Source organism: Kogia breviceps, chromosome 4 (assembly GCF_026419965.1).
Source record: "Kogia breviceps isolate mKogBre1 chromosome 4, mKogBre1 haplotype 1, whole genome shotgun sequence".
NCBI lineage: Eukaryota > Metazoa > Chordata > Mammalia > Artiodactyla > Physeteridae > Kogia > Kogia breviceps.
In genome coordinates, this window is record NC_081313.1 from 117,501,223 (window position 1) to 117,526,901 (window position 25,679).

General features: G+C 35.2%; 1 protein-coding gene across 21 annotated transcripts in view; it reads left to right on the plus strand.

The window, feature by feature from the left end:
* Positions 1 to 25,679, plus strand: part of ANKHD1 (ankyrin repeat and KH domain containing 1) — a 122,066-nt gene that overhangs the window by 68,705 nt on the left and 27,682 nt on the right. For 17 of the 21 annotated variants that reach the window (XR_010840251.1, XM_059061218.2, XM_059061219.2 and 14 more), the window contains 11 exons: positions 1,496 to 1,623; positions 1,832 to 1,975; positions 3,315 to 3,417; positions 12,203 to 12,961; positions 18,783 to 18,928; positions 19,450 to 19,561; positions 20,053 to 20,198; positions 20,702 to 20,844; positions 21,286 to 21,499; positions 23,405 to 23,580; positions 23,799 to 23,961. Coding sequence is in view for 20 of the 21 variants with exons in the window: in XM_059061218.2 (XP_058917201.1) it covers positions 1,496 to 1,623; positions 1,832 to 1,975; positions 3,315 to 3,417; positions 12,203 to 12,961; positions 18,783 to 18,928; positions 19,450 to 19,561; positions 20,053 to 20,198; positions 20,702 to 20,844; positions 21,286 to 21,499; positions 23,405 to 23,580; positions 23,799 to 23,961 (2,234 nt within the window). In the remaining variant the exon portion in view is untranslated. Of the gene's footprint in view, positions 1 to 1,495; positions 1,624 to 1,831; positions 1,976 to 3,314; positions 3,418 to 12,202; positions 12,962 to 13,731; positions 14,224 to 18,782; positions 18,929 to 19,449; positions 19,562 to 20,052; positions 20,199 to 20,701; positions 20,845 to 21,285; positions 21,500 to 23,404; positions 23,581 to 23,798; positions 23,962 to 25,679 lie in introns of those variants that run through there. The other 4 variants (XM_059061224.2, XM_059061225.2, XM_067031766.1 and 1 more) reach the window with 2 other exon arrangements.

The following is a 25,679-nucleotide window of genomic DNA, read 5'->3' on the forward strand; positions in this document are numbered from 1 at the left end:
TTAGTCTGTAAAAGCTGTTTACTTCAACCATGCAGAAGTAATAAACAGATGGATAACCTTTAGAGTTCTCTCATGCTCCTTTCCTAAAGAAGTTTCCTAATCATACCAGCAACTACCCTGCTAAGCATATAATCAGGCTTGTCAAGAATAAGAACACATTGATTATAGCCTTTCTAGGCTGTAGTAAGTGCTAAACAATCCCACCAACTAAATTTATTATTAGCAACTTTAAAAATAATCTTATGTTGCTAATGTAAGGATGTTTATTGGTGTGCCTTGCCTTTCCCAAAGGTACTTTAATACAAGTTAGGATTAGGTTCAGCGGTATTTTTGAAAATTAAATAAATAGTAGTTTCCCCTAGGTTTATTTTTCCCTTCATAAAATAAGTTGAATTAAGGAAGAAGGAAGAATGAACATTGCTGTAGTCCTTTTTTTTTTTTTTTTAATTTATTTGGTTGCACTGCATCTTAGTTGCAGCAGGTAGGCTCCTTAGTTGCAGCTCACCAGCTCCTTAGTTCTGGCATGTGAACTCTTAGTTGCATTGTGCATGTGGGATCTAGTTCCCTGACCAGGGGTCAAACCCAGGCCCCCTGCATTGGGAGCATGGAGTCTTATCCACTGCACCACCAGGGAAGTCCCCATTGCTATAGTCTTAACTATCTAGTTGAGTCCTTTGGGGATTGTAAAAGGTAGTTGAACTAAAAATGAGAGGTCTTTTTTTCCGTGAATCAAAATTAATTTACCAAAAAAAGAGGCTGAGAAAAGATTTTGCATGTAGACTTCTTTTAGGTCATATTGTACAAAGCTATTGAACAACTTACTAAATTGCCTTTCTGATAACATATTTGGATAATCTTTTGTCTTCTCTTCATATCCAGGTCTCTCTGACCCTTAAAATATACAATATGAAGAATTATATTTCTTGTAAATATTGTTTAAAAAAATCTGTTTTCTCTACTTTGAGACCTGGCTATACTGCCACATTTTAGAAGTAGATCAAAAATGTCTTTGAAGAGTTACATACAGTGGTATTATTTGGTGCTCACATTAACCTGTATATATTTATTAATCTAGATTTTTCATTTTAGAAGTGATATTGAATGAACGAACTACAACTATGCACAGCAATGTGGATGAATCTCAAAAATATTATATTGAGCGAAAGAAGCCAGGCACAAAAGAGTACACTGTATGATTTCACTCATATAAAGTTCAAAAACTAAAACCAGTTTGGAAGTCAGGATAGTAGTTGCCATTGGAGGGCGGGGTAGTGACTGAAAGGGTGCACAAAGTAGGGCTTCTGGTATGTGGATAATGTTCTGTTTCTTGATCTGGGTGCTGGTCACACAAGTGTGTTCACTTTGTGAAAAATTTTCAAACTGTACACTTACGATTTGTGCACTTTTTTGTATCTATGTTGTACTTCAAAAAAGTTTTAAAAATCATATTGTCTGAACTGGCTTTGCTAAGATTGCTGTTTATTTTTCTTTGAAGGTGCCAATGTGAATAGGGCTACAGCCAATAATGATCATACAGTAGTGTCGTTGGCATGTGCAGGAGGTCACCTGGCAGTTGTGGAGCTACTCTTGGCTCATGGGGCTGACCCTACTCATCGTCTCAAGGTATTCTACTTCAAAATAAGTAAATAATATATACATCATTATTAAAATATATTTCAAATATTTTAGTGCTTAATATTCATTATTAATATTCATTACTGTTTAAATGAGTTTTGATTTTATATGAGCTGCTAAGAAACTAAATGTGTTTAGTAATCATATTATAAAAAGAAATTAATAAATAATTAATTATGGTGTCAATCTTTCTCAGGATGGCTCAACAATGCTCATTGAAGCTGCAAAAGGTGGCCATACTAATGTTGTTTCTTATCTATTGGATTATCCAAACAATGTTCTGTCAGTTCCTACCACAGATGTGTCTCAGCTTACCCCACCTTGTCAGGATCAATCTCAGGTAATGTAAAACAGAGCTTATTTGTAAATATAAATATTCTTCAAATTGGGAGTTTTTGTTTAAAATTAGCCTTTAGTAAAATGGGCTTATTTCTCTCTCTCTCTCTCTTTTTTAAAATAAATTTATTTATTTATTTACGGCTGCGTTGGGTTCCTGTTGCTGCACCCGGGCTTTCTTTAGTTGCTGCGAGAGGGGGCTACTCTTTGTTGCGGTGCGTGGGCTTCTCATTGCAGTGGCTTCTCTTGTTGCAGAGCATGGGCTCTAGGTGCGCGGGCTTCAGTAGTTATGGCTGGCGGGCTCCAGAGCACAGGCTCAGTAGCTGTGGCGCACGGGCTTAGTTGCTCTGCGGCATGTGGGATCTTCCCGGACCAGGGCTCGAACGTGTGTCCCCTGCATTGGCAGGCAGATTTTTAACTACTGTGCCACCAGGGAAGTCCGGCTAATTTCTCTTTTAAATTTGAATAAACCTGGTCCTAAATTCTTTAAGATTTTCTTCAAAAGTACATGGAAATTTTTTTCATTGTCTTATTTACTGAAAATAGTGTTTAAAAAGAAACACTTAATACCAAATATAAATATAAGTATTCCAAGTTGTCCTTTTATTATAACTAGGTCTTTAAGGTTGTTTGTTTTTTATGAATACATTAAGCATAATCTTGAACCAAGAGAATTCTTTTCCCTTAATACCTCCCAAGACAATATTAATTATCCTAGAGATAGTTACTTTTGTCATCCAGGAAAGTGTGGGTAAACCAGGATACATGCACCAAAAATTCATTAAAGTAATTTTTAAACCTACCTAAAAATACGGAGAGAATATAGCAAGTATACTAAGTATACAAAGTTCAGTGAAATCTGAAATTTTTTTCTACAGAGTTATCCTGAGAACTACTGAAATAAACCAATTCAGGAAATGTGTTGGATTTTTTTTCTTTTGACCCCTATAGAATTTGAACAAGGGTAAATTGGCCAGTTGAATATGTGACTTGTACTCCTAGCTATAACTGAAACCAGCAAGGATTTCTCCATAACAAGAGAGTGGTATTAATTCCATTTAGCTTATCATTGAGTGTTTGTAGAATGCCTGAATTTGCCCAATCAGTATTCCCAGAAATTACTGCTTGGTGAATAATGCTGCTGCTGCTGCTGCTTCTCTTTTTCTTTTCCTTCTCCTCCTCCTTCTTCTTCTTCCTCCCCTTCTTCTTCTTCCCCTCCTCCTTCTTCTTCTTTGTTTTTCTTTTAAAGAAACAAAAAAAGTTAATTTGGCAGTATGTTTCATTTATGGACCTTTATTTTATTCCTTGGTCTGAGATTCTTTTTTTCTGAGTTGACTTTTTAGGTTCCCCGTGTACCAATGCACACACTCGCCATGGTTGTACCTCCACAGGAACCTGACAGAACTTTACAGGAGAACTCTTCTGCTGTTTTAGGAGTACAAAAAGGTTAGTTCTTGAATTATTTTCCTTAAAATGGGTATTTTATCACCTAAAGTATGAATTCATAAAGGTACTTTAATGGTACACAGTTACTGTGTATCCAGAATTGAGGTAGGTAATTCTGACAAATGCTAATCATCTTACATACTATTTAAAATAGAAAAGATACAACTACTAGGAAAAATGATTTCTTAAAATGCTAACATACTTCTAGGTGTAGTTTTCATCTGGCACAGGCAAAAATACTTAAGCATATGCCAAGTTCTTCATTATATTAAATAAAGTAGCAAATTATATTAAAGTAGCAAAAATTTATCAGGCATTCATTTTTCATTTCACAATTCTTTAGCTAAACAGTAATATGAGGAATGAAAATATGTTTGTTGTCAAGTCTTAGTAGCATTGATTCAGTTTGGTGAGTGAGATGTTTAAGAATTATATTTAGTTTCTTTCATGTAATGCTGAATATATAGCTTAACATCTGTCAATATGTGAACATGGACAAATAACTATAAAAATGTATATGAATAATATCCAAGTGAATATCAAGGTGTATACACTATTTAAAGGACTCAAGTTTATGAGCTCTGTTATTTTTCTGCTGTATTTTCGTTTGTAGATATAAAGTACCTTCACTTGGTAATAATGTATGGTTGTCCTACCTGAGTTCTCTGAAATAAAATAGGTAATATGTAAAGTATTAAAAACTATTTTATGTAAAACAAATGTATAAGCGTATTTCATTCATTATATGACAGTGAAGTTCTAGATTTTTGAAATCACAGTGAAGTGTATAAGTATGTATTTGTATCTTTAACACAGCTTTAAGTGAAGTTGGTAAGGAGTGACTATACAGCAGCAAACAGAAGCTTCTTTCAAATTAATGTCAATTTTAGTAATTTAGAGTATTGTGGGCCTTCACCAAGGATTACTTCATTTCTGAACTATTAATGTCAGAGATAAAATACCTGTAGTCTCTCTGACTTAAGCCAATTCTAGCAGTTTTCCACTGGACACCTAGCTATTGAAACTTAAGAAAACAAAGACTGCTATTTTTAGTCTTAAGAAATAAAAAACAAATTAAGCATGTACTTGTAAAGGAATCTGAGCATCCTAGCTGGCTTAACAGCCTTCAGTAAAATATTTAAATCTAAATGCCTCTGTTTTTGTTGCTCTTTGTTTGGCTATATCCTATAGAGGACTGTAGTAATTTTGGCTAGGGAAATTCAGTACTAAATAAGAAATCATTTAAAACATATTTATTGGGCTTCCCTGGTGGTGCAGTGGTTGAGAGTCCGCCTGCCGATGCAGGGGACACGGGTTCGTGCCCTGGTCCAGGAAGATCCCACATGCCATGGAGTGGCTGGGCCCGTGAGCCATGGCCGCTGAGCCTGAACATCCAGAGCCTGTGCTCTGCAACAGGAGAGGCCACGATAGTGGCCCACGTACTGCAAAAAAAAAATTTATTAACACAGAGCCACAAAATAACCAAGAAATAAGCTAGGAAGGACACAGTATGTACAGAAAGGAAGTAAAACATTTTAAATTTAGATTTAATATGTAAGTCAACTGAAACGTTTGGGTAGTGACTTTTTAAGTTGATACTCAAGTGATTAATCATATTTTTGCTTACTGAAATACCTACTTATACTGAGTAGCTACTTATTTTCTTCACTTTGATGTTTTTTGTTTTTTATAAATTTATTTATTTATTTTTGGCTGCGTTGGGTCTTTGTTGCTGCGTGCAGGCTTTCTCTAGTTGCAGTGAGCGGGGGCCATTCCTCACTGCGGCACGCGGGCCTCTCATTGTGGCAGCCTCTCCCATTGCAGAGCACGGGCTCTAGGCCCATGGGCTTCAGTTGTTGTGGGACGCAGGCTCAGTAGTTGTGGCTCGCGGGCTCCAGAGCAGAGGCTCAGTAGTTGTGGCGCACAGGCCCAGTTCCTCTGCAGCATGTAGGATCCTCCTGGACCAGGGCTTGAACCTGTATCCCCTGCACTGTCAGGTGGACTCCTAACCACTGCACCACCAGGGAAGTCCCTGATGTTTTATTACTTACTGAATAGTGTCAAAATGAACTAACCGGGCTTCTCTGGTGGCACAGTGGTTGAGAATCCGCCTGCTGATGCAGGGGACACGGGTTCGTGCCCCGGTCTGGGAAGATCCCACATGCCGCAGAGCGGCTGGGCCCGTGAGCCACGGCCACTGAGCCTGCGCGTCTGGAGCCTGTGCTCCGCAATGGGAGAGGCCACAACAGTGAGAGGCCCGTGTACCACAAAAAAAAAAAAAAAAAAAGAACTAACCTTTTAAGGAATCTTTCATTTTACTAAATTATTAGGGAAGGAAAAAATTAACACTTGTATCTAGATACTTGGCACTTGCTGTTGCCAGATGCCAAGTGGTATTGCCAACCCAACATTTATTTATGTGGGAGCAAGCTGTGATAATGCATTGCATTAAGATTTCATGTTAGGGCTTCCCTGGTGGTGCAGTGGTTGGGAGTCCGCCTGCCAATGCAGGGGACACGGGTTTGTGCCCCGGTCCGGGAAGATCCCACGTGCCGCGGAGCAGCTGGGCCCGTGAGCCATGGCCGCTGAGCCTGCGCGTCCGGAGCCTGTGCTCCACAATGGGAGAGGCCACAACATTGAGAGGCACGCGTACCACAAAAAAACAAAAACAAAACAAACAAACAAAAAAAAGATTTCATGTTAGTATTGATATAAATCATGTGCATAATAGAATATTATATCACTGTAAATTAGGAAAAATCAATTGATTATGTAAAAGTACACATTGAATCACCTGGGTAGATAGAAAAATCTTTCTTAAATTATTAAATATATATTATTTTCTCCTTAAAGTGGCTTTTTCTTAAAATTAACCATTTATATAGCTAGAGAAGTTCCTTTGAGTGATGAAATTGCTGTTTGACCATTTTGCTTTTGTTTTTCCTAAGTCCATAGAGTATACCTGCATTGCATATGTGGCTAGGGTTGGAGGAAGGATTCTTACTCTCTAGGACTCTCTTGCTATTCTAGCAATCATCTTTTCAAGTTTATAACATTTTACTCCTATCTGAAGTCTTTATTCATATCTGCATCCTTTTAAAATATATTCATGCCCATAAATCTTACCCGGGTGTTTCTTATATATCTTACTATGACATTCTTTTCTTTCATGTGCACCATTTGTCCAGGCTCCTTCCATCTTGACTCATATTCTCCTGATTTAGGCAACTAATCTCATTTATCCATTGTTAGTTTTCAAGGATTTGAGATCCTAGCTGGCATCTGACAGAGGCCTCCAAATCACCTTTATAAACAAAATGTGAAACTGGGTAAGAGTGATATGCTCAGTTTTCTAGCATTGTTTAGCTTTATCATCTATAGTTATGAATATTCACATGGGAAAGGATACATAAGTAATACCAAACCTTTGTCTTTCCAAATTTAATATTGTAAATAAATTTGTTGATTGAAGCCACTTGTTGTATCTAATTCATTTGTAGTAACTGATTCTACAGAGATCCTAAAATAGGATTCTGATTATTCTCTGTAGTTGTATAGCTTAGACAACTACAGAGAATAATCCGTTGCAAAGCATTAAAATGATGTCAAGATAAACAATACACATCTTTTGTGTGCACCTCAAGCCCCTCTTGAGGAGTCATTTCTTTTCTCTGAACTCCTATAGCACTTTATTGGATCTTCCTTCTGCCTCTGGTCACTCCTGCACCTTTACCTCCCCTTTGGACTTCAAGTGTGGCAGATTGAGTTAATCATACTTAATTCCTGGACTTTGTCATCATGGCTCTGCTCTTGTTTTACTTTGTTCCTTTTTATCCCTCTTTCCATGCCCATACTTCCCCTTAGGCAGTCATTCTAATGTGTTTGGTTTGCAGATTCTTTTGCTCTTACAAGTTCTTATAAAATGTTTACTACTTTATATACTTTTAAATTTACATAAATGGTATTATGCTATAGATCCTGTTTTGTTTTTTACTTTATTCACCATCACTGTTTTTAAGATCTATGTCTACCTCTAGATTGTTTCTACCTGCAGCATACATAGTGTTTCATCCTGTATATCCTCTATTTTTTACTTGTCCTTTCTCTCAGTGATAGGTACCCAGATTGTCTTTCATTCCCCACCACCACAGACAATGCTGTGGTGAAAATTCTGGTACAGTCCCCTTATGGATCTGTATGAGAATTTCTCTGAGATAAACTCAGGAGCAGAATTGCCTGTCATAGGAATGCGTAATATTTATCTGACAGAGTACTGTGAATACACTCTTTAGAATGCTACAGCAGTTTACACTCCCAGCAGCAATGTGTAAGGGTTACTGTATTATACACCCCCATCCCATTTCCGTATCTGCCAATGCTTGGCTTTATCCTTTTATTTGGATTTGTACATTTTTATCTCCCCCTTTAGACTGTAAGCTCCTCGGGGGCAGGGTTTAGGTTGCTCGTCTTTGTATGGTCCACTATGGCTTGTTTGTACTAGACGTTAAGTATTTGTTGAATAAATTAATAAATGCCAGGCTAAGAATATAGATTATTCTGAAGGCAAAAGAAAATTATTAAGAATTTTTTAGAAGAGCAACATTGATTAAAGGGGATGTTTAAGAATTTAATCAAGAAGTACTATTTTAGGGCTTCCCTGGTGGCACAGTGGTTGAGAATCCGCCTGCCGATGCAGGGGACATGCGTTCGTGCCCCGGTCCGGGAAGATCCCACATGCCGCGGAGCGGCTGGGCCCGTGAGCCATGGCCTCTGAGCCTGCGCGTCCGGAGCCTGTGCTCCACAATGGGAGAGGCCACAACAGTGAGAGGCCTGCATACCACAAAAAAAAAAAAAGAAGTACTATTTTAGACTGCTGGGGAATAGATTGAAAACAGAGCTATAAATGTAAAGTAAGCATTAGGTTAACATGATGCTTTATATCCCAGAGTTGTTTATTGGAGTAGGTAACATGAAAAGTTCTCATTTTAATATCAAATCATTAAAATTGTATAGAAAAATTATATGTACAATGAATGAGGTTGAGGGTTTCTCTGGAAATTTGACTACTGATATTCTCTAGTTTAGTAGATTTCCATTAGTAATCATGCTTATGTGGATTTATATATGTCCAAATTTAATAATGTCTTTTAACATATAACTGCTTGTGTCCACCTCATTTCCTCATTGGCCATAAAAAAATAAAGGCCATGTTCTAAGCTGTCTTTATATCGTGGTTTCCTGTTGCAAACTTTTTTAATTAATGGAGGAAAAGTGAAAGTTGAGGAAGTAGGGTAGAAACCAAACCAAAGAGACAAGATAGTAACTTTACCTGTGTTCCTAAATATTAATTTATGATATCACTCAATGCTACCAATGAATAGACAATGAATAGATTTATATGTTTCTATCTGACAGTGGGCGATGTCTGAGGAAGATGGAACTCTTTTATATTCTGGTGTCTTATACTGCTACCTTCCTAGAGACTGAAAATTTTGTTGCTAAAAGGACACTTGTTAACATTCTCTACTTTTCCCTAAAATGAAGGTGTTTCTTCAGCTTCTAGGAATAATTAGGTGACATTTGTTTTTTACCAGCATGGCTTAGTCATGATGTTATAGCTTGTATTAGTGCTTTGATGTGTATCTAGGCAATCCCACTAACTCCATGGATACAGATACTCAGTCATTGTCTATTTGGGGAAGAACTGCTTTTTGTGCATTACATTCACCGTCCTCTGTTCTTCCTGCTACATATATTTTGGGCTTTTTGTCTCTATGTTCAGATAAATAAGTTACTCTTTGTAATCTTGTGCTCTAAGCTTTTTGTATTTTATTTGTTAATAAGATACAGCCATTTCTCTCTGTTATTATCCTCAAAATTCTAGCCTTATTTTGGATTATCTTACTATTATAAGATTTTAAATCTGTGAATGTCCAATGTGGTCATAATTAATTACCAGTCTGATTAGTGTTGAACTCTTACCTACTTTTCTTAATCTTAAATACAAATTATGGAACACAAATTACAAAATACAAAAACTATACAAGGGTGTTTTTAAATAATGTTGGAGGAGCATTCAGAACTTCTTTGCAGAACTTCTGAATTTACTCTGCTGATGTCATTGAATTTGTTACACAAGTGAAAATTTCCTTGCTGGGCTCGCAGATTTATACATTGCTATTTGTGGCAGTTAAACTCCCTTTTCCTACCAATGATTGTCATTAGGTACTTTGAACAAGTAAAGCAAACCATTATTTCCTATATGATCTTGTGGAAATAGTTATAAAATTATCTCACAAACTAACGGCTTTTACTCTGAAAGGATAAAGTCTGTTCCCATCACTTTGCTCAGATAGAAGTATAAAATTGAATATGGACAATACATTTTGCTGAATTTTGCCTTTAAAAAATAACTAATCATTGCAGCTCTATTTACAATAGCCAGGACATGGAAGCAACCTAAGTGTCCCTCATTGGATGAATGAATAAAGAAGATGTGGCACATATATACAATGGAATATTACGCAGCCATAAAAAGAAATGAAATTGAGATATTTGTAGTGAGGTGGATGGACCTAGAGTCTGTCATACAGAGTGAAGTAAGTCAGAAAGAGAAAAACAAATACTGTATGCTAACACATATATATGGAATCTAAGAAAAAAAAAAAAAAAGAGGTCATGAAGAACCTAGGGGTAAGATGGCAATAAAGACACAGACCTACTAGAGAATGGACTTGAGGATATGGGGAGGGGGAAGGGTAAGCTGTGACAAAGTGAGAGAGTGGCATGGACATGTATACACTACCAAACGTAAAATAGATAGCTAGTGGGAGGCAGCTGCATAATAGCACAGGAAGATCAGCTCGTGGTTTGTGACCACCTAGAGGGGTGGGATAGAGAGGGTGGGAGGGAGGGAGACTCAAGAGGGAAGAGATATGGGAACATATGTATATGTATGGCTGATTCCCTTTGTTGTAAAGCAGAAACTGACACCATTGTAAAGCAATTATACTCCAATAAAGATGTTAAAAAAATAAAACATTCCATTAGTATTAAAAATAATAATAATAATAAACTAAGTCTTTAAAGTAATTGCAGTGATTTTGGAACTGTGGTTGTCCGACCTTGTTAAAGACAGTATCTCAGGGAAAACCTGTTAGCATTTTTTTGATAATAACATATTGCAAATATTTGAGCTACCTGCAGTTTTGAGTTCTCCTATTCTAGCAAAAAAAGCAGTGAAATCTCTTATTTTTTTATCCAGTAGTTTTGTCACCCTCTTGCAGTTCTGAACATTTAAACATCTAATGGATTATTTTTTTCCTTTGGACCTAAGAATCATTTTGAATGCATTGGTTGAGCTTATTTTTAAAACTGAAGTTACATATGTTATTAATATATATTGACTACGGTCCTTAAGAATAGACAACTATTTTTTACCCAGTTTTTTTTAAACAGCTTTGTTGTTGTTTAATTTACACACCATAAAAGTTCACTCATTTTAAATGTACAATACAATGACTTTTAGAAAATTTACGTAATTGCATAACCATCACCTCCATCTAGTTTTGGATCCATCACTCCAAAAAAATCTCTCATGCCTGTTTGTGATCAATTCTCATTCTTACCACTATAATCCAGGCAACCACTATTTTCCTTTCTGTCTCTATAGATTTGCCTTTTCTCTACAGATCTGTTATAAATTGAATTATACGATATGTGGTCTTTTGTGTCTGGGTTCTTTCACTTAGCATAATGTTTTCAAGGTTCATCCACGTTGTAGGCTGTATCAGTAGTTCCTTTTTATTGCTGGATAGTCTCAGTTCTTCCTAAACAAGATTAAGCCTTGAATTTGCCTCTAAGTAGTTATTATATGTTTCCTCCACTTTATGCCCAGATGTTAGGATTGTTAATATTGATAATTATTTTGCCATGAGGGGAGTAAATTAATTTAAGTGTGATCGAAAACCTTAAATTAATATACAGTTACTTCATTTTTAACATACGCTGTCAATATGAGTAATCGTATATGGGAAGTCTGATTTTCTCCTACGTATTATTCATTGTTTCTCTCATAGACTTTTACGTGAAGAATTTATTTAGACTCAGAATAATTGTCCTTTGTGATATAAGTTTAATACAGTGTTCAGGTACAGAAGTGTTTAAGACTTAATTAATGAAAAATTTTAGAAGGTTATATCTTAAAAATTGATTTCAAATTATATTTTAATATAATAAACATTTTGGCAGTTTGAAGACACTTTTCCCTACTTTGATCTACAAGTTACAGTTTCTTGCAGTAACCTGTAGTTGCACAGTTAATATTGTAAAAAGAACAATTGGGCAGTTAAGCCAACATTGATGATACCCTCAACATTATTTTGATACTGCTTTAGATTTGATGTTCTTTAAAAAGTCCAGTTAAATAAGCAGAATTTTGAGGTTCTTTCCTCTTTGATTTCCTTTTCTCCCTAATCCTGTGTTTTCCAAAATCATCCAATCCTATAAATACTAGATTTTTTTAATTGAAAAAGTCACATTTTTTGAATTGGCAACATCTGTGTTTGTGCTATGTAAAATAGATGAGTCTGGTCTTTAATCTACCTACGACTGGTGTGAATCTGAACATTCATTCTATAGCATTAGTTATATGGGTTTTGGGAGGGAAGTATGTGGTGGGGGGTGGAGGGAGGGCTGGGATTTTTTTTTTTTTTTTTTTTTTTTTTTTTTTTTTTTTTTTTTTTTTTTAGCATGGCACATTTTCAAACATTTTTCATGTGCTTAGGTACATCCAAGCAGAAGTCCAGTTCCCTGCAGGTAGCAGATCAGGACGTACTGCCACCTTTTCACCCATACCAGCCTTTGGAGTGCATAGTAGAGGAGACTGAAGGAAAACTGAATGAACTGGGACAAAGAATTAGTGCTATTGAAAAAGCACAGCTTAAGTCATTGGAGTTAATTCAAGGTGAACCTCTGAACAAAGATAAGATAGAAGAACTTAAAAAGAACAGAGAAGAGCAAGTCCAGAAGAAGAAGAAAATACTGAAAGAACTGCAGAAAGTGGAAAGGCAGTTGCAGATGAAAACACAGCAGCAATTTACCAAAGAATACTTGGAAACCAAAGGTCAGAAAGACACAGTATCTCCACACCAGCAGTGCTCTCATAGAGGAGTCTTCCCAGAAGGGGAAGGAGATGGTAGTCTCCCAGAGGATCACTTTTCAGAGTTACCTCAGGTTGACACAATCTTATTTAAAGATAATGATGTTGATGATGAGCAACAGTCTTCACCATCTGCAGAACAAATAGATTTTGTCCCAGTCCAGCCTTTATCATCTCCACAGTGTAACTTTTCCAGTGAATTAGGTTCTAATGGGACAAATTCTCTTGAACTTCAGAAAGTATCAGGTAATCATCAGATTATAGGACAGCCTCAGATTGCTATTACTGGACACGATCAGGGGCTGTTAGTGCAAGAACCAGATGGACTAATGGTTGCAACTCCAGCCCAGACGCTTACCGACACTCTTGATGACCTGATAGCAGGTGGGTTAAGAAATATACCTGTAATAATTTCTCTTTAATCTTTGTGCTCAACTTCTTTACATGACTTTCCAAAAACACCAACTTGGTACTTTTCCATTTTAGAACTATCTTTATAAAATTACTCATTTCTTGAGGTGTTTTGGAAGTGAATTTAACTAAACAACACCTTCACACAAAAGTGTGTTTTCCCTCTTCTTTTTTGTTATTTGCGAAGGCAAAGAAATAAAGTTGCCGTGATCCTTTATTTTAGACCTTTGGTATCAAAATCACCCTGTGTTGTATCTTGGGTAGGAGATCTCAAAATAGCATTTCTTTGTAGGCTTTAGAGATAATCATATAAGGTTAGACATTTAATTTTCCTGCTGGTGATTTTCATATTTGGAAATCAGAATTCTAAATCGCATTGCTTTTTCTTTATTTATAATTTTATTAGATCAATTTAAATATTTCTAATTAAAAGGGATGTTCAGAAAAAAACTATAAGCATTCCATGTTTTTAAAATATTTGTGGTTAGAAGATCATTGTCAACTTGATAATGATTTGGAGATTGGGATTTTTGTATTAACTGTCTTGGTGAAAGCACACAGACAGACACACACAGACACACACACACACACACACACACACACACACACACACACAGCAAAGCAAAAAAGAAACCAGCCTTTTAAACTTACAATATATGTTTCTGTTTATTGTTGTGTGGAAAATTACAACTAGATATGAAATGAGGTGCACAAGTTTACTTTCCGTTTCATTGTCCTTGCAGCAGTGGGAAAACAGTGCAATTAATCATTTACCTTCCTAAAGATGGCTGGTGAATGTATCACCTCCATGAGAGCCCAGTTCAGAAATACAGCCAGAATGGCTGTTGACAGTGGATGAAGACCAAGAACTAAGATGTAGCTGGAGTGATATTCAAAGGCAGGCCAGTCCTCTGTCTCTTGATTGCAACATTTTTTTTCTTTACTGTTGTCTGTTTCTTCTTGTCATATTCTCCTCCCCTCCTCCCATCCCAGTTATGCTATCCCAGTTTCCTTTCTTCTTTTGTGAGCCTTTAGTCTTCCTAATCTTTACTGAATCTTTTAAAATGTGAAGTAAAATTACTTAATTCAGGAATTTTATTGGGCATGTGTATGACTTCGAGTGGTTATAGAATTGTAATAGTGCCTTTTAGGCTCCTCTGATATGTAATAGGTATTGCTGTGCAGAGGAGGAATGTCTTAGTTTTCATAAAGAAAATAAAAATGCTGGGAAATGTTTTAAGGAGTTAGATTCTTTATTCTTTAATTTTGTTTTTTTATATCTTCAGCCCATAGCCACTTAACTCACGTTGACTTTGTGTCATTAGCATTGCAAGTTGTTATAAATTTTGAATAAACTCTTATAGTTCATTTATGCTTCTGATTTCTAATCTGGTAAAAGCAGATATTAGAGTGTGACGTATGATTATAAATAATAATGATGAAACTGGTGAACTGAGAGTAACATTTTTAAGACTTAGGGTTCTATAAATATCATTATAATGTTCCTAATTAAGTACTCAGTTTGCAGTTATGAAACCCACATTATTGATCAGTTTAGTTTGTTGGAACTTAGGACCTGTCTTTTTTTTTTTTTTTTTTTTTTTAAAGGAGAAACAGCTCTAAAGGGAACTTGTAGGTGTTAACTTTATGGTAGTATTTATTGCTGTTTCTTGTAGAGGAGGTCAAATTCTGGTTATTTCACTGAAGTATTTGTTAAATTGAAATGACCTTTTACAAAGTTCACATGAAACTTCAAAAATTTGGTTTAGAAAAAAACATCTTTTAATTATATTTAACAATATAAATGAATAAAATTTAATTTCTCTTAAACATTAATGTCTAGTGACAGTTGGCCCACCATATTGTACGATATTCTTTTATTAATATACTTTAAAGTATAAATCTGTCAATACATTAAAAATTACACATTTTTTTCTCTTTTTTTTTTTTTTGGCTGCTTAACGTGTGGGATCTAGTTCCCTGACCAGGGATCAAACTCAGGCGCCCAGCAGTGACAGTGCCTAGTCCTAACCACTGAACCTCCAGGGAATTCCCTAAAAATTATCTTCGTTTAAAAATTTTTTCATTTTGCTGAAGCTTACATTTAAAAATATATAGCAATAATTAGATTTTCTTTGTTCAAAATGATGACTTATCTCAAAATTTAAAACTTTGTTAAGCCTAAGTTTCTCTTAATTTCTTAATTGAAGGTGAAATAAATGAAATAAGAATGAATTAGGTAAATACCTAATTCTGTGATTTTATGATATGTTAATATACCAGTAGAATTATAGATCAGACCAAAGATATAATTAATTTTACCTAAATTAAGTCTAGTTGTTATGCCTCATAGTTAATAAAAGAGAGGAAGAGAGGATACTATACATCTTACAATTTTACTTTAGATAATATTCATATATAATAGCAATAAGTTTCACTCTTTAAGTATAAGAGTATTTTTCTTTATTGCTGTTCTACTCTCAAAATATTTGTCATGATAATGAGTTGGTTAGATACATAATTTATTAATGTCATAACTTGACTAGCTGACTGACAGCCATAACTATATAGTCTTAAACGTATCATACTTGATATAGTAACAGCCAGAACATATGTATACTCTTGATTGGAAGCATGGTTGTTCAGGTCCATTTCATCTGAAATTAAGTGTCAGGCTTCTAGAAGTTATCGTAATAGCAAGTGATTCTCAGTTCAGATGTCTAGAATTAAGGTCTGAAAATAAAAAGCAATTTAAAGAAATTCAAAATAGCTTTGACCATTGAGCAGTTCTAGAAACATCTAGTAAAATTTTCATTCTTAATATATAAAGAAGCTTGGTAAAATAATCAACTAATATCACTTTATTTACATTTATTGAGTGCTTACCATGCACCAAGCTCAGTGCTAAATGCTTTTATATACATTATCTCATGGGCTCTTTATAGTAATAGTATAAAATAAGTCCATATCCCATCTCTGTTTTTCTGTTGAAAACTGAGGCTGTTGGAAATTAAGTAGCTAGTGTTAAGATTCAAACTCAGTTCAGCCAGTTTAAGAACCTTAGAAGTAAAATATGCATGCATCAGATTCAACCTGAAGTTCTGAGTTTATATTAAAGATATTATTTCCTTAGACTTCTAAATTCTACTAAATAACAATTTCCCTTATTATTTTTTTATTAAGATTTGATGTGCATGTAAGGTTTAATATAGTTTTGTGACTTGAGAACATTGTTACTGTTGTTGACATCTTAATAGGCTCCCTTCAAACAAATTCCAATTCCATAGTATCTTGCTTTAAGTAATCCTGTGGTAGTCATTTTAGGCTTAAGAATAAAAAAGTAATTAGGAAATTATCTTTGAGGGAATTTACAGTAAAATATCTTTAAGTAATAATTTCTTCTAATAGATGTTAATATTTTATTTATAGATTGTTATTTATATGGAACTATTTAATAAAGTTACTATTATATAAAACAGATTACAGTGATTTAATTTCTTAAGGCCTTGCAACATAGTTTACGTATACCTAATATCTGAGATTTTTATGTAGTAAAGTTTATTATGGTCTTCCATATTGCCTACAAAACTATCTTAAATTTCATAAAGAAGTAAAATATTGCACTTATTTAGTTCTTCCATCACCCCATTTTAGGATAATGCATAAATTTAATTTGAATTATGTAGTGACTTTTGTGATAGTGATCTGTTTTGGTCATTTTCAGAGATATTTTGTTCAGAAATAGAAAACATTTTAGGATTTATGAAAAAAATTTCATAGTCCTGGTATAATTTTATCTTCATAAAACCTTTATTCCACATGTACTTTTAAAATCTTTGCTACTTTCTAGTTTTATCTTTAGAACTTTTCATATGTAATTAATCCTATTAAACTCACTTTTGTGGAATGTTTCTTATTGTCATTATTACAGGGAGGAAAAAATGTCTTGAGGATACTGTTGTACAAAAATGTACAATCAATGTAACAATACATTTTTGGTAACAGAGCTGTTAAATGTACAAAAGTATTTTTTAAAAACCAACTCTGTAAAAAAGTCTTTTATAACATCACATTCTGGTATAGCACTCTAGTCAACTATTTTAAATTTTTTTGAATATCTGTTTTTCATAATAACAAAAAGAGATAACATGAATAAATAAATTTAATGATAGAAAAGTAATTCTTTAGTAAGATATATGTTGATAATTATACGACTACTGTTAAAATCTTACTATTACAAAGGTGCCATATATCAATGTTTAGTGTCTTGTTTCTGGAACTGTTTCCAAACGTATCAGCTGTTTTGAGGAGGCATAACAAAATACCATCTGCTTTTAATTCATTCAATGACAAAAATTTTTAAAGCTTTGTTTTCATTGTGCATGTTCTTACAGGCAAAAGAAATATTTATAATAATCATTTTTATTTGTAACCATATGGTTAAATTATGTATATTTATGTGGTGAAGCTGTAGAAATTCATATTATCAAGATGTGATTTTATATATATTTGTTGCGAGGGGGGAGGGACAGCTCATGTAGAAACATATCTGAACATCTTAAAATTTGCTATTATTTAAAGCATACTATTAAATATAGTGTAGTACTATAATAATAGTGTAGTACTATTAGCATACTACACTTATCTTTCATACTTGTGATCAGTATTCTTGATTGGGATCCAGTCATATCAAAATTCTAGAGAGAAAGCATTCTCCAGTCCTTGAAATGCTTACATTTTTCTTTAAGACCTGTGTGTTTTTGATTGACTTTTAGTGTGGGTAAGAGGAAGTTATTGCCATCATTGAAACTTTGTTGTCTTTTTCTGTATTATTAATGATTATATGTTTTTTTCTGAGTTTTTTCTTTCTTGAGTGAATTGTAATGTTTTTATTTTTCAATGCAGTGATTAACAGTACTGAAAATCCTATAAAATACCTGATAATTATATATATTAGTCACTTACCATACCAAACACTGTGTTAAATAATTTTTGCACATTTCTCATGGATAATTCACAACATCCCTCTGAGATAGGTCCTATTTCCCTCTTCATGGGGCAAACTCCATCTCATGAAAGAAAAGAAATATGCAGAGACATAAAGATATAATTTCATTTAGTTCAGTTTCAAACACCAGATTTTGAGGTCCCAAATAAAAGTTCCAATGTTCATTTTTAAAATAGTTTGATTTTCAGACATTGATTCATTTTAGCAAATTTTCAGAGTAAATATTGAATTTTAAAAACACATACTCTCTGCTATTTATGTGAGAAATATTCTAACTTGTTCTTCCCCTTTTTCTGCTTCTTCTGCTTCGTTTTTCTTTTTTCCTTCTTTTTTTTTAATGCATTGTCCTCAGGATGTTTTTATCTAATTGCTTTTACAAACTAAGATATAAAATTCCTTTTTTTAAAATTGGAAACTATTTTCTCCCTATTAACAATATAAAAGGCTACCATTTGTTGTATATGCACTAGCTATCAGGTACGATGCTCAACATTTTACTTCATTATCTCAAGGGGTTTTCCCAACAAACTTACAATGGAGGTACTGTAATTATTATCCCATTTTACACATAAGAAAATTGAGGTTCAGAGACGTTAAATTACTTGCCCAAGATCAGAAAGTCATTGGTAGAACTGGGATTCAAACATATGTCCATCTGAGTCAAGCTTGTGATTTAACTACTACATTATATTACTGCTATAGAATTTTCCGTTTTCTGTGTTTTTCTGTACACAAATGACATTACTCTTTTAAGTAGAATTCAGCAATATGAATATTGTTTTTCAGCTGTGAGTAGCAGAGTGCCCACTGGTTCAAACAGTTCCTCTCAGACGGCAGAATGTCTTACACCTGAGCCTTGTTCGCAGTCTCCAAGCAATGTGGCTTCCCAGTCTGTGCTTCCTGTGTATCCTTCAGTTGACATCGATGCACACGTGAGTAGACTTATTTATTTATTTATTTATTTATTTATTTATGTAATTTATTTGGCTGTGTCGGGTCTTAGTTGCAGCATACAGGCTCTTCGTTGTGGCATGCGGGATCTTTCATTGTGGCGCGTGGGCTTCTCTAGTTGTGGCGCGTGGGCTCCAGCGTACCCAGGCTCAGTAGTTGTGGCATGTGGGCTCTCTTAGTTGTGGCCCATGGGCTCTAGAGCGCATGGGCTCAGTAGTTGCGGCACACAGGCTTAGTTGTCCTGCGGCATGTGGGATCTTTGTTCCTCGACCAGGGATTGAGCCCTTGTCCCCTGCATTGGAAGGTGGATTCTTAACCAGTGGAGCACGAGGGAAGTCCCTAGACTGCTTTATTTAAATTTATTTTGCACATTCTGATTTTCTTTGTTTGGAAAGGGAAAGATTCATTGTAATTAATTGTGAAAATAAATATTATTTGGTCTTCAATCAATAACCCCATTGTAAACAGAAAAAAATCTAAGTTTTTTTTTTCCTTTTCCTAGACTGAGAGCAACCATGACACAGCATTAACACTAGCTTGTGCAGGTGGCCATGAAGAACTTGTATCTGTACTCATAGCGCGAGATGCTAAAATTGAACACAGAGACAAAAAAGGTAAGAAATGTTAGTGAGAAATAAAGTCGGAGAGTAATTATATCAGAAAACAATTCATTTTTTACTATCAATAAGTGGTTCCTAGACTATTCAGTGAAAGAATGGGTTCGCATATATCAATTAAGAATATCTGGATTTGTTAATCTACAGAGCCAAATTATTCTTCAAACATTCAAAAATTAGACTGTAGATCATCAAGGAAACAAGCTGTGTTTAGCTTTCTCCTTAATCTAAAAGTAGAGCATGCAGAGGTATCAAAGTTTATTATGAGTATAAACTTTAATAGTTTTGTTTGACTTAGCATTTTCTTTTTATCAGATGTTTATGGGGTTTTGTCACTAACAAATTAGGGTTTAAAGCAGTTTTATGTTAAATGAGTATAAGTATCTGCCCCAAAGACCTTTAGTTACTAAAATAATAGAGAATTAAACACAGTGCCTTAATATGTTAAAAAACACAAATTTGACTGAGATTTTTATTTTCTGATTTAGGTTTCACACCACTGATCCTGGCAGCAACAGCAGGACATGTTGGAGTTGTTGAAATCCTTTTGGATAAAGGTGGAGACATAGAAGCACAATCTGAACGAACTAAGGATACTCCGCTTTCATTGGCATGTTCTGGTGGACGTCAGGAAGTATGTTAATGTTAATTTTCACTTTGTAAACATTTTACTTGTATTTTAAATATGCATATGCTTAGTAATTTAGCTACATGAATAAAACTTGCACGTGTTTTGACATGTTCTATATATTAAATTTAATGAGAATAGTAAATGCCCTTTTAAAGAATCTGTTTCTTGCCTTTCAGGCAAAATAAAAATTCTCATCATCCTTACGTTTATTGGGATTCAATACAGCACAGTCCTAACACATGAAATGCAAATTTATCACTCAATAATTGAGGAATAGAAACAGTAACAACTTGTTATTTCAGTATGATTGGCATTTCACAGCGCTGAATTCCTTGATATGAAATTGAATTCATTTCTGTAGTGCTGATATTTGAATATTTAGGGTTTAATTAAAATGTTAGGTATTTAGACAAGGAAGTTATAGGTCCCATTTCTTTGTACTTCCTTCATTAGAAGATGGACCCTTGGTGTAAACTAGATTTCTGTGTTCATATTTTACTTTGTAGGTGGTAGACTTGCTGCTGGCTCGGGGTGCAAATAAAGAACATAGGAATGTGTCTGATTATACACCACTGAGTCTAGCTGCATCTGGAGGATATGTTAATATCATTAAGATTCTGCTTAATGCCGGGGCAGAAATTAATTCAAGGTATCTATCACCTGTTTATTTTATTACTCATGATTAGTAAATCATTACTTTGGAATTAAGTGTTTTCCCCTAAATATTTGGACAGATACCATTTTTAATTAAGATAATACTAAAGTTGCAAGGCCAAAATTATTCCTATAATGTGCTTATAAGTAATCAAAGCTTATTTCAGCTAACGTTGCTGTTTTTAAAGAGGTTTCATTTCAGAAAACACTGTTACATATAGTTGGAAATTTATGGCCTCTGAGTAGGGATTATGTTTTAAATTGTGAGATTTTCCTACTTCTAATTATTAGTCTAAACAAATAAAATCTATTCATTGGAGTTAGAAACCTTTCTTCTTACTGAAGCTTTTTCATTTTTTATGTTCTCTATGCTTTTTAAGAAAACAATAGGCAACATATTATTTTAATTTTCTAAGCACATTTCGCCCCCCTTTAGGACTGGGAGTAAACTAGGTATTTCTCCTCTGATGTTGGCTGCAATGAATGGACATGTTCCTGCAGTGAAACTGCTGCTTGATATGGGTTCAGACATTAATGCCCAAATAGAGACCAATCGGAACACGGCTCTCACCTTGGCCTGTTTCCAAGGACGAGCAGAAGTAGTGAGTTTGCTTCTGGACCGAAAAGCCAATGTTGAACATAGGGCAAAGGTAAGCATTTTATAACTTGTCATCTACTTCAGATATATTTTTAATAGAAAGAGCAACTTAAATTGAATGTACTGTTTTTATTTTTATTTTTTTTTGCGGTATGCGGGCCTCTCACTGTTGTGGCTGCTCCCGTTGCAGAGCACAGGCTCGGACGCGCAGGCTCAGCGGCCATGGCTCACAGGCCCAGCCGCTCCGCAGCATGTGGGATCTTCCCGGACCGGGGCACGAACCCGTGTCCCCTGCATCGGCAGGCGGACTCTCAGCCACTGCGCCACCAGGGAATCCCCTGAATGTACTATTTTAAATTATCATAAGTTAAAATTGATGCCCCAATGCAGGACTGGAGAATAGTGCTATACAATGTGTCACTGACCATTGGTCAGTGGCACACTATCACCATTCATAACTTTTATTAAAGACAGTGAAGAAAAATAGAATCAGTACTTTTTTCCAACTTCAGCCTGAGTGGCTTAAAGAACTCCTTTAATGAGGCATGTGCTTACCATTGGTAAAAACCCCAATCAAAAAAAAATTGCTGCAGGGATTTCCCTGGTGGCGCACTGGTTAACAATCCACCTGCCAATGCAGGGGACATGGGTTGGATCCCTGGTCCAGGAAGATGCCACATGCCGCAGAGCAACTAAGCCTGTGCAGCACAACTACTGAGCCTACGCACCACAGCTACCGAGGCCGTGCGCCACAACTATTGAACCCCATGTGCCTAGAGCCCGTGCTCCGCAACAAGAGAAGCCACCATAATGAGAAGGCTGTACACTGGAACAAAGGGTAGCCCCCACTCGCCACAACTAGAGAAAGCCTGCGCAGCAACAAATACCCAATGCAGAGACTTCCCTGGTGGCACAGTGGTTTAAGAATCCACCTGCCAGTGCAGGGAATACCGGTTCAAGCCCCGGTCTGGGAAGATCCCACATGTGCGCCACACTACTGAGCCTGCTCAGTAGTAGTAGTAGCCTGCTCTAGAACCCACAAGCCACAACTACTGAGCCTGTGTGCCACAACTACTGAAGCCCACGCGCCTAGAGTCCATGCTCCGCAACAAGAGAAACCACTGTGATGAGAAGCCCGCACACCACAACAAAGAGTAGCCCCCGCTGGCTGCAACTAGAGAAAGCCTGTGTGCAGCAACGAAGATCCAACACAGCCAAAAATAAATAAATGTGTTTAAAAAAAACAAAAAAGACCCAGTGCAGCCATAAATAAATAAAAGCATGACTATTAAAAATAAATTGCTGCATAGATTATACAATTAAGACAACTAAAATCTAATCTGACCACGACAGATTACTTTTTGTATTACAGGTATTCAGGGTGACCCATTTATCTATTAGAAGTCCTAAAGAAAGCCATATTATTTTGATAATGATACCAGTAGGAAAAGTCTTCTGGTGAAATGTTGGAGACTAATGAGCAAAGACACATGCATAAAATTTATAAAATGATATTTTACCCAAGTTTGAGTAGCATTTAAGGAATTTATCCTGGGTTATTTAGCAAACTGCCTTTTCAGGTAGAGTATATTCTAAACAAGATAGAGTATATTCTAAACAAAGTTTTCCCATTGAACATTGTGCCATATTTAATTTTATTTGTTTTAATATTTCTGTTTGTTGTGCAGAGAAGTTATTGTCTCATGTAAATTTATAACAGTAGAGATGTTATGAAATTGTTTATTTTTTTAGCATGAGAGTAGTATAAGAGAAATCATTCTGGCATGTCTAACTGAACCTAACAGTTTTCACTTGCTGTTTAGTAAAGCTTAAGAGTAAATGTTGCTTAGCTCTCTTGTGAGAGAAAATCAGAGATAGAATACACTTATAAGTCAATTGTTTCAGTCCCTTAAAGAAATTAATATAATTTATACACATAATTTTTTGGTTTAAACAGACTGGTCTTACCCCCTTGATGGAAGCTGCTTCTGGAGGATATGCAGAGGTTGGAAGAGTTCTCCTAGATAAAGGAGCAGATGTCAATGCCCCCCCTGTGCCTTCCTCAAGAGATACTGCTTTAACAATAGCAGCGGACAAAGGTCACTACAAATTTTGTGAGCTCCTGATTAATAGGTGGGTAAATTTTATATTTATTTATAGAATTTCTATGATCCCTTTCACTTTTCAGAGCCTTTGCAGTTAATAAAATTGTTTTACTTTATTGACATTTTACAGAACAGATTATTTGTTTGCTATTTTATAAAACATGAAAGGCAAATTAGAGAAAAATAGAAAAAGTCAGCCTCTTCTCATAGGAAACAAACTATATTAACATTGTTTGATTTTTATAGGGGAGCCCATATTGATGTTCGTAACAAGAAGGGAAACACACCACTTTGGTTGGCATCCAATGGTGGTCATTTTGATGTGGTGCAATTGCTAGTGCAAGCAGGTGCTGATGTGGATGCAGCAGATAACCGGAAAATCACACCTCTTATGTCAGCATTTCGCAAGGTAACTTGATGCGGGGGAAAAAGGATAGAATTTCTTTAAAACTACTAAATTTTAAGTTGAAATCGTGAGAAAGATAAATTGGTCTTGAGGAATTGACTCTGTTTCTATATACAAACCTTTGCTGTCTTTCCACTTTCTTTGTGGCCAAATCTAAGAGCTTTATGGTAGTTCACTATAAGCAACTTGGTTGTTAAATCACTTGGTGTCTTGACTAGTTTTGTTATGTTTTTGTACATAAAACATGAGATTTAAGGACATATTATATGTAGATGAATGTTTTCTCTACCTAAAGAACAAAAACAAGTGGACTCTCATAAAAATTTATTATACCTCCTGTATATATTAAGGCTTACTTATCTGTTCTATTTTACAAAGCTTTCCCATTGCAATTGTGATAAAATATAAACTACTAAACATGGCTTACAAAGCCCTGCATGATATGGCTCATGCCAGCCTCAGACCAATCATTTCTGCTCCTCTTCCCCTTTGGTCACTACACTTCAGCCACTGGCCTAGAATGCACTAAATTTTTAAATTCCTGAGGGCCTTTGCTCACTGGTTTTCTTTTCCTGAAATGTTCTTTCCCTTACTCTTCACCTGGTTCACTTCTCTTCATCCTTTAATATCTACTCATCCTTAAATATCACTTCTCAGAAAGTCCTTTTCTAACTCCCAATCTGAAAAGGTTCTCTTGTTCTCTTTTATAGTTCCCTGTTATTTTCCTTATCTCATTTTGTAATTATACATTCAAACATGTATTACTTTTTTAATGCCCATCTCCCCAGTTAGACTACAAGATCTATGAAGGCTAAGATTCATGACTGTCTTTTTCACCAGTGTTTATACCCAGTTGTTCAGCTCAGTGCCTGACACATACTAGATGGTCAGTAAATAGCTGTTGAATGAGAGCAGTGTAAGTTATGAGTCGTAAAAAAAATCTTAAATATTTCCCTTTTTTTTTCAATTTTTTTCTTGCCTTTTAATTGAGGTATAATTTATATATAGTAAAAACACAAATCTAACGTACATGAATTTTGATAAATGCATACACCTATGTAACCCACACTCTATAAAGATATAAAATACTTCCATAATCCTAGAAAGTTTCATCATGCCCATTCTCAGTTAATTCCCTGCCCCAGAGGCAGCCACTTTTCTGATTTTTGTCACCATCAGACTAATTCTTTTTTGTTGTTTTTTTTGGCCGCACTGTGCAGCGTATGGGATCTTAATTCCCCAACCAGGGATCGAACCCGTGCCCCTTGCAGTGGAAGTGTGGAGTCTTAACCACTGGACTGCTAGGGAAGTCCCCCATCAGACTAATTCTTGAAGATTAAATGAACTTTAGTAGGAGGGAAAACAATGCAAGTTTGGTTATGTTAAAATAGATGTACTTATAATTGATTACAGATCATCCAGCCCCTGATAATGGCATTTAGAAAGTGTTTTACCTAGATTCAAGTCATAGAAGTCAAGATAAATATGGCAACCTACCTCATTTAGTTTTGTAAAATAGAGCCAAAATAATGCTTTGAAATCTAGAACATCCTCTTTGTTTTTGGACTAATTTCCCTTTTATATTGAGATTCATTTCACATCACCAATTTTTATTTTACTAATAGATTTATTCTAGGAGATATATTTTTTTTAAAGTTTGTCTATTTTCAATGGGATGTGGGCATACTAAATTCAGGAGAAATGTTGTTTGGTCCACCATA